This window comes from Syngnathus acus, chromosome 8 (assembly GCF_901709675.1).
Source record: "Syngnathus acus chromosome 8, fSynAcu1.2, whole genome shotgun sequence".
NCBI lineage: Eukaryota > Metazoa > Chordata > Actinopteri > Syngnathiformes > Syngnathidae > Syngnathus > Syngnathus acus.
In genome coordinates, this window is record NC_051093.1 from 433,401 (window position 1) to 446,347 (window position 12,947).

General features: G+C 48.3%; 2 protein-coding genes across 2 annotated transcripts; both read right to left on the reverse strand.

The window, feature by feature from the left end:
* Positions 1–3,866: 3,866 nt before the first annotated feature.
* On the reverse strand, positions 3,867–10,256 carry LOC119126070. Its single transcript, XM_037257097.1, has 5 exons — positions 9,403–10,256; positions 9,038–9,352; positions 6,048–8,979; positions 5,729–5,934; positions 3,867–3,999 (listed from the first exon to the last, which is right to left on the reverse strand). The coding sequence occupies exons 1-5, from the start codon at positions 10,103–10,105 to the stop codon at positions 3,968–3,970; spliced, it is 4,188 nt and encodes a 1,395-aa protein (XP_037112992.1). The 5' UTR covers positions 10,106–10,256; the 3' UTR covers positions 3,867–3,967.
* On the reverse strand, positions 10,127–12,417 carry LOC119126071. Its single transcript, XM_037257098.1, has 2 exons — positions 11,866–12,417; positions 10,127–11,490 (listed from the first exon to the last, which is right to left on the reverse strand). Exons 1-2 carry the CDS (start codon positions 12,134–12,136, stop codon positions 10,127–10,129), a joined length of 1,635 nt encoding a protein of 544 aa, XP_037112993.1. The 5' UTR covers positions 12,137–12,417.
* Positions 12,418–12,947: the final 530 nt, after the last annotated feature.

Consider the following 12,947-nt stretch of genomic DNA (forward strand, 5'->3'; position numbering starts at 1 on the left):
CGGTCCATTGGGCGCCGTTGAACTGGACTGCCCTTACACCTGTCTATGGACCCCGTGGAGGCTATTTTGTGTGTTTTGGGTTGTTCTCTTGTATTGAGGGGTGCTGGTTGGCCGCTGTTACTTTTTTTCCTTTGTCTTTTAGCTTTGTTTTGCTTTGATGGCTTTTATCTTGAGCACTTTCTGGCTTTCTTTGTGGCGCCGTTGTGTGGCAGCCTTATGAGAGCCTATTGAGTTGCGCTCATGCCATCTGTGTGTCTTTTGTATACCCACTCTGTGGTATGGATACTGCTGGGGCCTGAATTTCCCCACCCCTGGGGATCACGGGCCCCCTGCTTGACCCCCTCCAGTTTGCCTACCGGGCAAACAGGTCAGTGGATGATGCGGTCAACATGGGACTGCACTACATCCTGCACCACCTGGACATCCCAGGAACGTACGCCAGGATCCTGTTCGTGGACTTCAGCTCGGTGTTCAACACCATCGCTCCTGACATCCTCCAACAGAAGCTCATCCAGCTTGCGGTGCCTGCCCCCACCTGTCAGTGGATCACCAGCTTCCTGACCAACAGGAGACAGCATGTGAGGCTGGGGGGCATCACATCTGACACCCGGACCACCAATACTGGAGCCCCTCAGGGGTGCGTCCTCTCCCCACTGCTCTTCTCTCTCTACACCAATGATTTCTCCTCAGATGACTCTCCTGTGAAGCTCCTGAAGTATGCAGACGACACCACTCTCATCGGACTGATCCAGGACGGTGATGAGACTGCGTACAGACAGGAGGTGGAGCGGCTGGTCCACTGGTGCAACCAAAACCATCTGGAGCTGAACCCGCTCAAGACCGTGGAGATGACAGTGGATTTCAGGCGAGACCCTTCACCACTTTTACCCCTCACTATCCGCAGTAATACTATTCTCTCCACAGACACCTTCAAGTTCCTGGGAACCACAATCTCTCGGGACCTGAAATGGACCGGCCACATCGACTCTGTCCGGAAGAAGGCCCAGCAGAGGCTGTACTTCCTGAGACAGCTCAAGAAGTTCAACCTGCCGCGAGAGCTTCTGAAGACCTTCTACACTGCCATCATCCAGTCTGTCCTCTGCACCTCCATCACTGTCTGGTTTGGATCAGCCTCCAAACAAGACAAGCACAGACTGCAACGGACAATCAGGACTGCAGAAAAGATCATTGGAATCAACCTCCCATCTATCCAAGACTTGTACCTGTCCAGGACCAGGAAACGTGCAAGGAACATCTCTACAGACCCTTCTCACCCAGGTTGCAGTCTGTTTGAACTACTCCCCTCCGGACGGCGTTATAGAGCTCGGTACGCCAAAACCAGCTGACACCGAGACAGCTTCTTCCCCCAGGCTGTTGCTCTGATGAACTCACACCACTCATAGAGTCTCAGAGGCATTACTGTGCAATAACATCCTGCTCTTCACACCTTTTGAATTTGTCTACACTGTTTTTGCCATTATTCACATGTCCTGAGTGTTGTTAGTCACCTATATGTTGAACAGAGGGTGTGTTTTACCGAAGTCAAATTCCTTGTTTGGCACGCTCAAACATGGCGAATAAAAACTCTTGAATCTTGAATCTTGAATCAATAAATGTTCAACCAATCAATCAACCAATCAATCAATCAATCAATCAATCAATCAATCAATCAATCAATCAATCAAAATGCATTCAAATCATTGACCGCATCTTCCATATTGTTTATGGTCTTGTCATTATCCATGAAGCGTTCAGGATACTTTGTGTTAGCAGCTCCTGTTAGGGTTTGCAGAATATCTTCATCGTATGATTATGTTGGAATGTAACCTGTAATAATTTACCTAGCTTGTCCTGTCTTAACAAAAGTAGTAGACCAAAGTGCTAAGATCTTTTCACCTGATTGACTAGCTGCAGAGGAAGCAATCAAAGTTGCTTTGTTTACACAAAGTCGTAAAAGGCCCCCTGCTATGCTTTGATCAGCATTGGAGCGGCTTCACCCCATCCTGTGTTCCCACACCCCCACTTTCAGCCCCACTCTGTTTCTCCCAATAAATATGTACCTGATGAGGCCTGAGTCAGACTTCATTCGACCATCGCTGTAAGCACAGCGACGAGTGAACTCTCCGCCTGCAGGTGTCTGAAACGACTAACTTGTCTCCAGTGTGGTTCTTGCAAATTAAGTTAGTGAGCACTACCCTAACAGCTCCTTTCCGGATAATACTGTTTAAAACCTTCCATATCCCTTTATTATTGTTTCTATTTTTTTTCTATTAACTTGCTGTAGTAATCCTTGCACCTCCTCATAATTTGCGTTAGCTTATTTTTTTATATCTTTTGTACTTAATTTCTGTCTCTATGGTTCTATGCTTTATAAATTCTCGATACATAGAATGTTTCTTTTTACTGGCAATTTGTAGACCTTTTGTGATCCATGGGGACTCTGTATACTTATGCTTCCTATTGCATTGCTTTAGTGGACAGTTTTTATCATACAATGACATAAATCTTTCTAGGAATATATCATATGCTATGTCTACATTACACTCATTATACACACAATTCCAATCTTCCGTCAATAGATCTGCTCTGAAAGCACGCAGGGATTCTGATGTTCTCACCCTCCTGTAAACGTTACTTCCATCCTTTACATTATTACAATCACAGTCATAAACCATAAAAACAGGCAAATGGTCACTTATGTCATTCAGCAATAACCCACTAATGATATTGTTTTCCAAGTTATTTGTGAATATGTTATCAATGAGGGTGGTGTTGGATTTGGTCCACAATTTAGGGAGCGCTATCTGCGCCTCACGGCAAAAGCCCTTGCCAATCACCTGTAATCCAATTTACTCCCTGCGTGCTCGTTTGATTTCTTCAGATGTAGGAAAATGCAAAGACACTGAAGCAGAAATTAGACTCACACAGGTTGGTTGAGTTCAATCACAATTCTTGTTCAGAAAGCTCTGTTTTCAGGAAAGTACAATACAGCGCTGGGCCTTTCAAGAGCAGAAAGTCTCCAATCAGAAAAGGCAACGTCCAAGGTTCTTTGGTCAGCTTATATTCAGTTGGTGTGGGGCGCGTTTGATGGGTGATGAGTCGTTGGGGTGGGGCGAGTTCGCAGTAGAGTTTGATTCCATGGGAGTGGGTGCTGGTTATGGAAGATTCGGTGTGTGTGTGGGGGCTGTGGTCTTCCATCCCGTCTTTCGGCCTTGGTGATCATCTTTGGCCGAGTCCTTGGCTGTCTCCTTCTGGCACCAGCTGTTTTTTTATCTCCGAGTGACCTTCCTGTAAACATTCTCCTCCATTCTTGCACATATGCTGTTGTACCTCATTCTTTCACTTTTGTCATTTTGTACGAATTAATGTGAGCTTTTTGGCTGTAACATCATTAATCTATTACTGTTCCCTGACTATGCAAAGTTAGTTCTTTTGATACTCCATGTCTTTGCTCACATCATTATATTCTTAGTTTAATCATGCTTCCCACCATATCTTTTCTGTTAGGCAAAACATTTCCCTCTGTGCAGAGCGTTCAGTAGTAATCGAAAAGCTGGCGTCTCGCATTAGGCGACATATGACGTTTAATCAAAACACAAGATATAATCAAGTACTGTACGGTCAAGACGACTCTGGCCGTGTCCATGATTTAGAGAACAAACATCAGGCATGCATTACACAGTTCCTTAAGGGTCATTAAGCTATGTAAGCAACATATCAAAAGACATTTATTTTGCAGTGCACAGAAATACATATTGAATCATAAAGTTGTAGCAACCTCTGTTATTATCTTACATCAAAGAATGTCTAGTTATGTCTGCTTTATTGGTTGATTCCATGAATATACTTGTCTGCTTATATACTTTATCCAAAGAGATGTGAGCGTATCTGGTATTGTGGCTAGGCGGGTTTTGTGTCTTTTGACCCTATTCCTTCACACCCTCTGTTGACCTCAGTTAAACTGAGGTCACCAAAAACCCGTATGTGTTCGTAATCCCTCTGTCGGCCCCCCCATTTTTTCTATTCTTATAATTTTTATTATGTGTCTTTCTACCCAATCAGAAATACCTTACTGTGGGTACTCCCTGGCCACCTCAACCAGTCTTAGTACCGCCTCCGGATTCATTGCCAATGTGGACATCATGTGCCCGGGGGGCTGTTGCTGCCTTCCCTCAATGGCTGTCACCATCACCTTCTGGCAAAGGGAACGGATACACGGAATGCAACAACAGCCACAAAGCACAAACACACCCATAATTACAACCACTGACGTTATTGCTGACCCTATCATTCCCGCGTATCTACCAAACCAATTACTCATCCACTTATCCCACCAGTGCTCACTCCGGCCCGAGTTCGATGACATTTCCAGGGAAAGGGCCCTCAACCCGTGGAGGGCTCTAGTGAGCGTGCCGTCTGGGGCCGTATTGTTAGGAATGTACGTGCAACACTCATCTTTAAACATGGAACACATAATTAATTCGATCCACATTTTTATTTGGGGTCACCCAGAGAAAAATGGACTCAAAGCCCGCAGCTACCTGATCGGCCAATTTATACTCATCTGGGACCCCACGGGGAACTCCAATAGCGTCTATGTATACGGGGGAGGTGGTGCGGGTCACTTCTGATAAATAGTCCCTCTGGACCCTCCCCCTGTACTGTCTCCTGGAGGACCAGTCCGAATACTCTGCAAGGTCCCCGCCTATAGAGAACAAGGTTACAGGGGAGATCAATGACACCAAAGCACAAGTCCCTACCCAATGCGGGGGCAGCCATCCCACCAAACGCCTCCCGCCGCACCACCACCATATATCTGCTCTGCTTTTCACCAACCTTTCCGCGCTCCGATTTCTAGTCAAGTTCATAAAGTGGGTGCACAATTCCAACGGTACACTCCCCAAAAATAAAGCCTCCGATGTCTTCAAGTCTCTTAACACACACGTATGATTTCCTACCGTAGGGACCTGGAACGTTGGTGGTTCCATGTCGGGTGCCAAGGGAAACACTTCCTCATAACCCCGACACAAAGGGCTCACATTATCTTTAGACATTAACTCTATTAAACAGTACCAATCCGGTTTGGTGGCTGGTTCAAGGTTCTGGTCAGTGCCCCTAGACCACCCGAAAGCGGAGGGCACTACCCGTAACAATGGTCTGGGGGGTGCACACACAATACAATTACTAGCCTGTGTGCGTTTAGCCACATCAGTTGCCGTCTGCATCCATACATTAGTCACCGCATCTACCCCTGTGGATGCTAGAAATCTCTGCGGAAGCGTAAGAGTGTCAGTATCAAAAACCTTAACTTTTGCCGTCGACAGTAACAATCTGTTCGCCGGGGGCGTACTAGCCCCGGGATCTATTAACCGAATCTTGATCAACCCCAGGGGATCCGTTCCCCCTATATCGGCCCCGAAGAAAACATAATAACCCTTTGGGTCCCCCCGGCATGCTCTCCATGTCTCAATTTGTTCGTAATTTGGGTCAGCATTGAAAGTGGTTATTGTAAGCAAAATTTGAGTGTCTGTTCCTGCCTTAGTCAATTCCCCCCTTGACAATTCGAAGTTTTTTATTGGATTAGTTGGGACCCACGAGCCAGTATAAGCTATTACAGAACCCCACGCGTCGCACTCAGAAGGATCATAAGGGCACAAATACAGATCGCTACTTTTAGCAACTTTTCTGGACACTCCAATCTGTCCCGGAGTTTTAGCACAGACGAAAACTTGGCACACATCAAACTGGTAGGTTCGTGAGGTGCCCAGGGTGTAGTCCAGGGACAGCCCTCTAAATCGTTCCAAGCACGTGTCAGCCTGTTTGACTGGCGGCTGTTCCCGACGCCACCTTAATGTTACTTGCATCTCTTGTCTCGTAGGCCCATTAATGCATTGGAATTTGAAAATGGCCACGAGCGGTATTACAACGATGAGTGTTACGATTAATACCGTGCAGGACAATGTCACCCCATGCATCAGTCGTCGTCCTGCGCAGATTCCTCGCAGGGGGCTGGGGCGCACTGGCTCAAGTGGAACCAGGTTGCCCCCTTTCCCTTCAAGCGGAGGGCGTGTGACGTCCTCTCGGTTACTTCGTATGGACCGGTCCATCTCGGCTCGGCCCACTTTCTCTTCAAACTTTTCAAGTAGACCCATGAGGTTGTGAGAGTCTCCACCAGGTGCTCACTGCTTTTCCCTGTTGTGCCGACCTGTTTGGAGAATAATCGAACAAGACGGTTGAGCGCCTCGAAGTACGGCTTATACCTGAGGGGCTCCATTTCCTCCGTCCCTGTTCCTGCCGCTGGTCCGGGGAACTGCTGTCCTCGAGAGAGCTCGTATGGCGTGAACTTGGTCTGTGAACTGACTGAGCTTCGAATAGACAACAATGCTAGCGGTAGCGCATCCAGCCATGTCAATTTTGTTCCGGCCATTATTTTGGCCATTCTGCTTTTTAGGGTCTGATTCATCCTTTCGACCTTCCCTTGGGATTGTGGGCGGTAGACGGTTCCGAAAACATGTTTGAGTCCCAGAATTTTTTCTACCGTTTGAAGATGTTTGTTTTTAAAATGGCGTCCGTTATCTGATCGAATACGCCGAGGAAAGCCGTGTGTTGGAATATACTGGTTCACCAAAGCCTTGATGACAGAGGCCGAGTCCTCGCGTTTGCATGGGTATGCCTCGGGCCATCGTGTGAAGGTGTCCACAATCACCAGCAAATATCGCTGTCCTCCCACCCGATCAAGCATATCAGTGAAATCAATTTGTATTTCCTCACCCGGTTGCCGGGGCAATGGAAACGTGCCTTGGAGAGGTTTCATAGTTGGCCGAATATTGTGCAATTGACACACCTGGCAATTATCCACCACCCTGTCAATTGTGTCTCGCATGTGTGGGTGCCACCAGTGCAAAAGTGATCGTGTTATCTGCGTCTTACCCACGTGTGCTGCCCCATGCGCCTCCTCTACCAGGACATGGAGCCGTCGAGCCGAGGGAATAGGACGTCCGTCTGGGTGCCGCCACAAGCCAGTGTCATCCTTGGAAGCTCTGTTAGCCTTCCAAGCTGTTTTTTCTTCTGGAGAAGCATGTTTTTGGTCTTCTAACAAGTTCTCTATCGTTATTTTCGGAAACATCTCAACTGGATTTACCTCAGTGCTCAACATTTGGTATACCGGATGGTACCCTGCTGTCTGTTTGGCCGCCTGATCCGCGGCCTCATTTCCTTTCTCTACCCAAGTCGTGCCCTTACTATGTCCTTTGCATTTGATCACCGCGACCTTGCTGGGCTTCATCACTGCCTCCCGCAACCTCATCACTTCCTCCTGATGCTTAATTGGCTTCCCTGTTGCTGTTAAAAACCCTGCTCTCAGCCATTGCATCAATTCCACATGTACAACTCCACAAACATATGCCGAGTCTGTATACACATTCACACTTTTCCCTTCTGCCAATTCTAAAGCTCTTACCACGGCTCTGAGCTCCGCTCGCTGTGCCGATTGTGTCCCTTCCAGTTTTTCTGTTTCTCTAACCTTCAACTGACCCTGCATGTTTTGCTCCACTATTGCATAGGCGGTCCGTAAGCCTCCTGCTTTGGGATCTCTGAAACAACAACCATCCGTGTACAAATTCATTTCCGCATCCGGGTATGCGTTCCCTTGTATTTCTGGTCTGATCTTAGACTGCTCCACTGCTCTCCTTTCGCACTGATGCCATTCCCCTTCCAAAATCGCGTCTGCCATGTTGATGCCCTTGTGTGTGTATGTAATATGTGGTGCACTCACAATCTTCTCTACCCGGCCTTGTCTCAATGGGGATAGTGTAAATGCCGTGGATGTTACGAATGCCATTACACTATGTGTTGTGAGTACTGTAAGTGGGTGAAGCATCACAATGTGTGCAGTTTTCTGCAAGATTTTTGCCAGTCCTGCCACGTATCTGGTGCATGGTGGGTGCCTTTTTTCCGTCTGGTCTAGCTGTACACTTGTGTACATCAAGACTTGTCTGTCCCCTCCCTCTTTTTGAAACAGAACGCCGCCAATAGTGGCGGTCTTTTCAGACACGTCCAAATAGAAAGTTTTTGTGTAGTCTGGTCGGTGTAGCTCTGCTGCTGTAGCCAGCGCCTGCTTGAGCGAGATGAACGCGCTCTCGGACTGGGTGTCCCAATCCAGAACTGCAGTCCGGTTGCGCATTCCCTTCGCCGCAACCAGAGCTCGCAAAGGTGCTGTCAGTTCTCCATAGTCTGCCACATAACTACGACTATAGCCTGCCAGTCCCAAAAATGACAGGATGTCCCGCACAGTTTGTGGTCTAGGGTGTGATAAAATTGATTCACGGTGTGTGGGTGAGATGGCGGTCCCTGTTCGTGACAAAATTCGCCCCAAAAAGGACACTGTCGCCCGGCAACATTGTAATTTTTCCCTAGAAACTTTGAAACCACATTTGTGTAGATGTAACAATAGCAAATCAGTGGCTTCCAGGCATGCGGTGTCTGTGGGTGCCGCCAGCAACAAGTCATCCACATACTGAATCAATACCACGCCGCTAGGCAAGGTGAGTGGAGACAAAAGGTCTTTCAACACTTGATTAAAGATTCCTGGTGACAGCAAAAAACCTTGAGGTAATCTTGTGTAGCGGAGTTGTTCCCCCTCATATGTGAATGAGAAGATATCACGCACTTCCTCAGCTAGGGGAAGGCAAAATAATGCGTTTGCCAAATCAATCACGGTAAAGAACGCATGCGTGTGATCAATTATACTGAGGGCTGTAAATGGATTTGGTACCGGACTCGTTGGAGTAATGACGATGGTGTTAATGCGTCTGAGATCGTGTGCCATACGATACCCTCCTGCTACTTTTTCCACAGGCAGGATGGGAGTGTTCCATGATGACTGAGAGTACTCCAACACCCCCGATGTTTTTAGGCCCGCGATAGTCTCTCGAATTCCCTCCTCTGCTTCTGGATCCCGGCGGTACTGGTTCTGCCAGACTGGGGAAAGAGTAGAGACGGCAAACACCACCGGGGCGACCGTCGCGCAAAACCCAACGTCCGTCGGGCCCCGCGACCACAGCCCCCCCCGGTAGTGACACAAGCATGGACTCGGCTCTGGGATGATCGGTTCTCTCGCACCCGTGCTCTCGTGAAATTTGTTGATGTTCCAAAACCGAGGAATTCAATGTGTTTGCCGGAATTCGATAGGCTGACACAGACACAGAATATTCGACGGACGGCAAGGAAGTTGGGACCCAATCTTTAGCTTGTACACACTGCTTTACCATAGGTCCCAAATCCTTCGCCTGATGTTGTGCCCCGATCGCAAGCGTGATGTGAGGCTCCGCGAACGCGCTCATCTCATACCAATCTTTTTTGTAGGCAGTATTTGCTCGTTTCGCTTCCTGCACCTCCTGAAATCCCCCTGTTCAGGCGTCAAGGATACATGCGAGGCAATGCCTTTGGTAGTTATATACAAAAAATCAGACACCAATTTCCATTGGCGTCCCTCACTTTGTTTGGCAAAAGCCTCTTGATAAACCAAATTGGATGTGCGATCATAGTACAATGTACAATGCAGTGGGTCCGCTGGCTGATCAAAGGGGTACAAGGTCAACAGCCAGGGGGACCAAAGCTGAAACAGCGCGCGCACCCCTGCCTCAGCCGGTGGCTCCGGGTTCAGGACCGCCCAATAAATGTCAGCGTATTGTTCTTGTTCAGCCGCCGGGAGGGTGGAGAGCATGGTGTATGCCTTTCCAGACCAGTGCGCACACTCATACTTAGTTCCATCAGGAAAGGTCACTCGCAGTCCTTTTGTTGTACACCAAATGCAAGCTCCGCATTTGATGAGCAAGTCTCTCCCCATGAGATTTAGTGGGCACTTTGATGAAAACACAAAAGAATGTTCAAGTCTTTGTTTGCCTACCTCAACGATGGCAGGGCCGGTTAATGGCAGAGAATCAGGCAGTCCCGAGAAGCCAACGAGAGTGACGGTGCGGTTGGTGACACCGAGGCGTGGAGGAAGTTCACAAATTGTAGAGTACCTTGCTCCAGTGTCCAGCATGAACTGAAGGGTCTGTCCTTCCACCATCACCGGGATGCAGGGATCTGCCAGACCCTGCATGTTGAGGCCACTCGGGCAGCCCTATTGTTGCATAGGGAACTGTCCTGGGTACGTCAGGGCCAGTTGAGCACCTTGTATTGTCGGTGCCGGCGGTGGGGCTGGTAATGCCAGTTGAGTAGGTGGAGCGGGCAGCTGTGGCAAAAACTGACTTTGTGCCTCACCTGGTCTTGGCGCGTGAGCAGGAGATGAGCCCTGTCCTGCAGCATCCAGTGATGTTTGTTGCGTCATTTGCTTATCTTTTTTGTAGGCAGTATTTGCTCGTTTCGCTTCCTGCACCTGTAATTGCAAAAGTTCTTTTCTCATTGCCTCTTCTCTATCCGCATTGGATTTCTCTCTCTCCTGAAATCTTGTGTGACGGTGTAAAAAATGCGTTTTCCACTCAGCCTGATCAGCGTTTGTTAGTGACGGATCATCTCTTAGCTGGTCAGCCACTTCTACAGGGCTGCCTTTCAAAACCGCTTCCCGATAAAGCTGTGTCATTAACAGGCTAGCTGATGGATCCATCCCAGAGGCCTCTGTCCACTCGCGTCGGGTACGTGACAAATATGCCAAGCCTGTCTCACTCTTCCCCATCTGAAAGACACAGTTCGACAAGAGCCCCAGAGGGGCAGGAAACATTCGTCGCATGGCGCTACCGACCTCGCGTAAAATTGCGCCCGTAAGTGGGAGCTCGTCCCGCAAGTTGTGGGTGCCGGCGATCTCCTCTAGATTCCTCAGCTCCTGAAAAGTTAGCTTAGTCCCACAAATTGCCCTTAAATCGCCCATCCCCAATGGCAGTCCTTGTGTTGCATCTGTAAATCTCTGCATAAATATTGCACCGCCTCCACTAGGGGCGGGCAGCTTGTCAGTCAGACAAGCGCGGTCTGTGAGGCTAAATGGAGAGTAAATGCGGGTGTGAGGGTCGTGCGCTGCTGTTAACAATGGTGCCTGTATTTGGGGCTTTGTGGCTGATCTCGTTTGATATTGTACAGTGTTTGTTTCTGCCCTGTCATTGGAAGTTGTGAGTGTTGCGCCTCGTCCCTTATCTCCGTCCGCGGTTGATAAGATTGGCCAAGTTCCCATGGAGGGGCCTTCTTCCTCCTCCCTCTGCTGCTTGCCCTGAGCACACGCCTGTGGACCCTCTGTCTCTGTCTCATCTTCAAACTCAGAAGAGAATACATCGTGTACCGTTTGTCGTACCCCTTGAACTACTGTGTCATAAAGTTCCTTTCTGCAGTACCCTCCACAACCCTGTCCGAGGTTATTTTTAGCAACATACACTCGTGGCTTGCAGCGGTCTTCTCTAGTATTCCAGCATTTTACCAATTCAGCTTCCGGGTCCAAATCCCCTCGTTCGTCGGGCTCCGCCGCGCCTGTAGAAGGAGATGATCTCGGCACAGAATTAGCTGAAGCCCCCCCTTTCGGTCTACCCCTGGGCGGGCGGTCAGTTACCTCATATTGTACTGTTCCCCGAACAATTTCAGCAATCGGGGCCTGGACCCCCGCTCTCTCTTCCCCCATAGCTGCTGATTTGGCAATTTGCATGGCTGATGACGTCGGTGGATCTACCGGCCGTGGAGGGGGAGCCTGCGCTGCTTCCCCCATGTCTTGCCTCTGTCCAGATTCTGTCACTACTGCGACACTATCGCTCCGTACTAATTTTAATGTCGCCGCCAATTGAAATAGAACAGTCATCATTTCTGCCACTTTGCGGCGACGTGCCTTACAAATACGTTTTTTGAACATATTTCTTTTATCATTTTGCAGTTTCTCCAATTCGCGTGCCAATTCATCAAATCCAGCCATAATTATTGCCACTGCCTTGAGTACGTCAACATGCTCCAAATCTTGCGGGAAAAAACCACATTTTTGTGCTTGGTCGATTTGCTCACGAGTTTTTCTTACTAATTCTGTCTTTTCTCTAGCCTTATTTCCAGCCAATTCTCCCAAACAGGGCCACACAAGATCCAATTGTTGTCGTACCGTGATATTAGCTTTTCCAAATTTCTCCACCTCCACTTTTAGAGTCTCTTTCTTCCACTTAAATTCCATGCTGATTCTTTTATCAGTTGTCTTGTCTGACTCCTTTAAACGTCTGTTTACTTGTCCCGGTTGTGCCCGTTTTTCTATCGGAATAGTCTGTTATTTTATGTCGGTCTCAGTCTTTCTCGTTCGTGTTGTCTCAGCCAAACCTGACACTGCCAGTTTCATATGCCACACAATGTGCTCCCCCAAATGTTATCAGCCCGTTATTTTTGACAAAACACAGCCAAAACAAATAAGTACAGGTAGCGGAAGAAAAGGGACAGTAGGAAACAAGAATAAAGTATGGACCCCACACTCACCACTCGTCTCTTTCACTCGTTCGCTCAGAAGCCACCAATTCAGCACCCGCGCCGTTTTGCACAGAATCTTCACAGAGATACACTCTTAACACCGTTGCTGCCACGATACAAACAATAAGACCTATTATACGTTACCATTCTTACACAAACACAATAGTATATATTTTACCGCGACTCGGACATCCCAGATGTCCCTCGCCTTAGACAGCCCTATAATGTTCTAAGGTCACACTATTGAAGTCGCTAGGCATCCGTCCTGCTATATCAGCGACGCCTTCACCTGTTTTTTTTTGTTTTTACGAGTCCCCGACCCGTGTGGTGGCCTGGCCGAATCAAGCGACCTTGACCTCAGGCGACAGTACAAGTCCCCAAGCGTCTCCTATTGAGGCCACTCTTGGTGCCCATATGCTAGTCACTGGCACCCCAACAGTTCTCTACGGTGTGAGCGCCCTTCGTTGATCAGACGAAGTCCTCACCACCTTTCACTTTCTTTCTTTTTTCCACAAATCACTTTTACC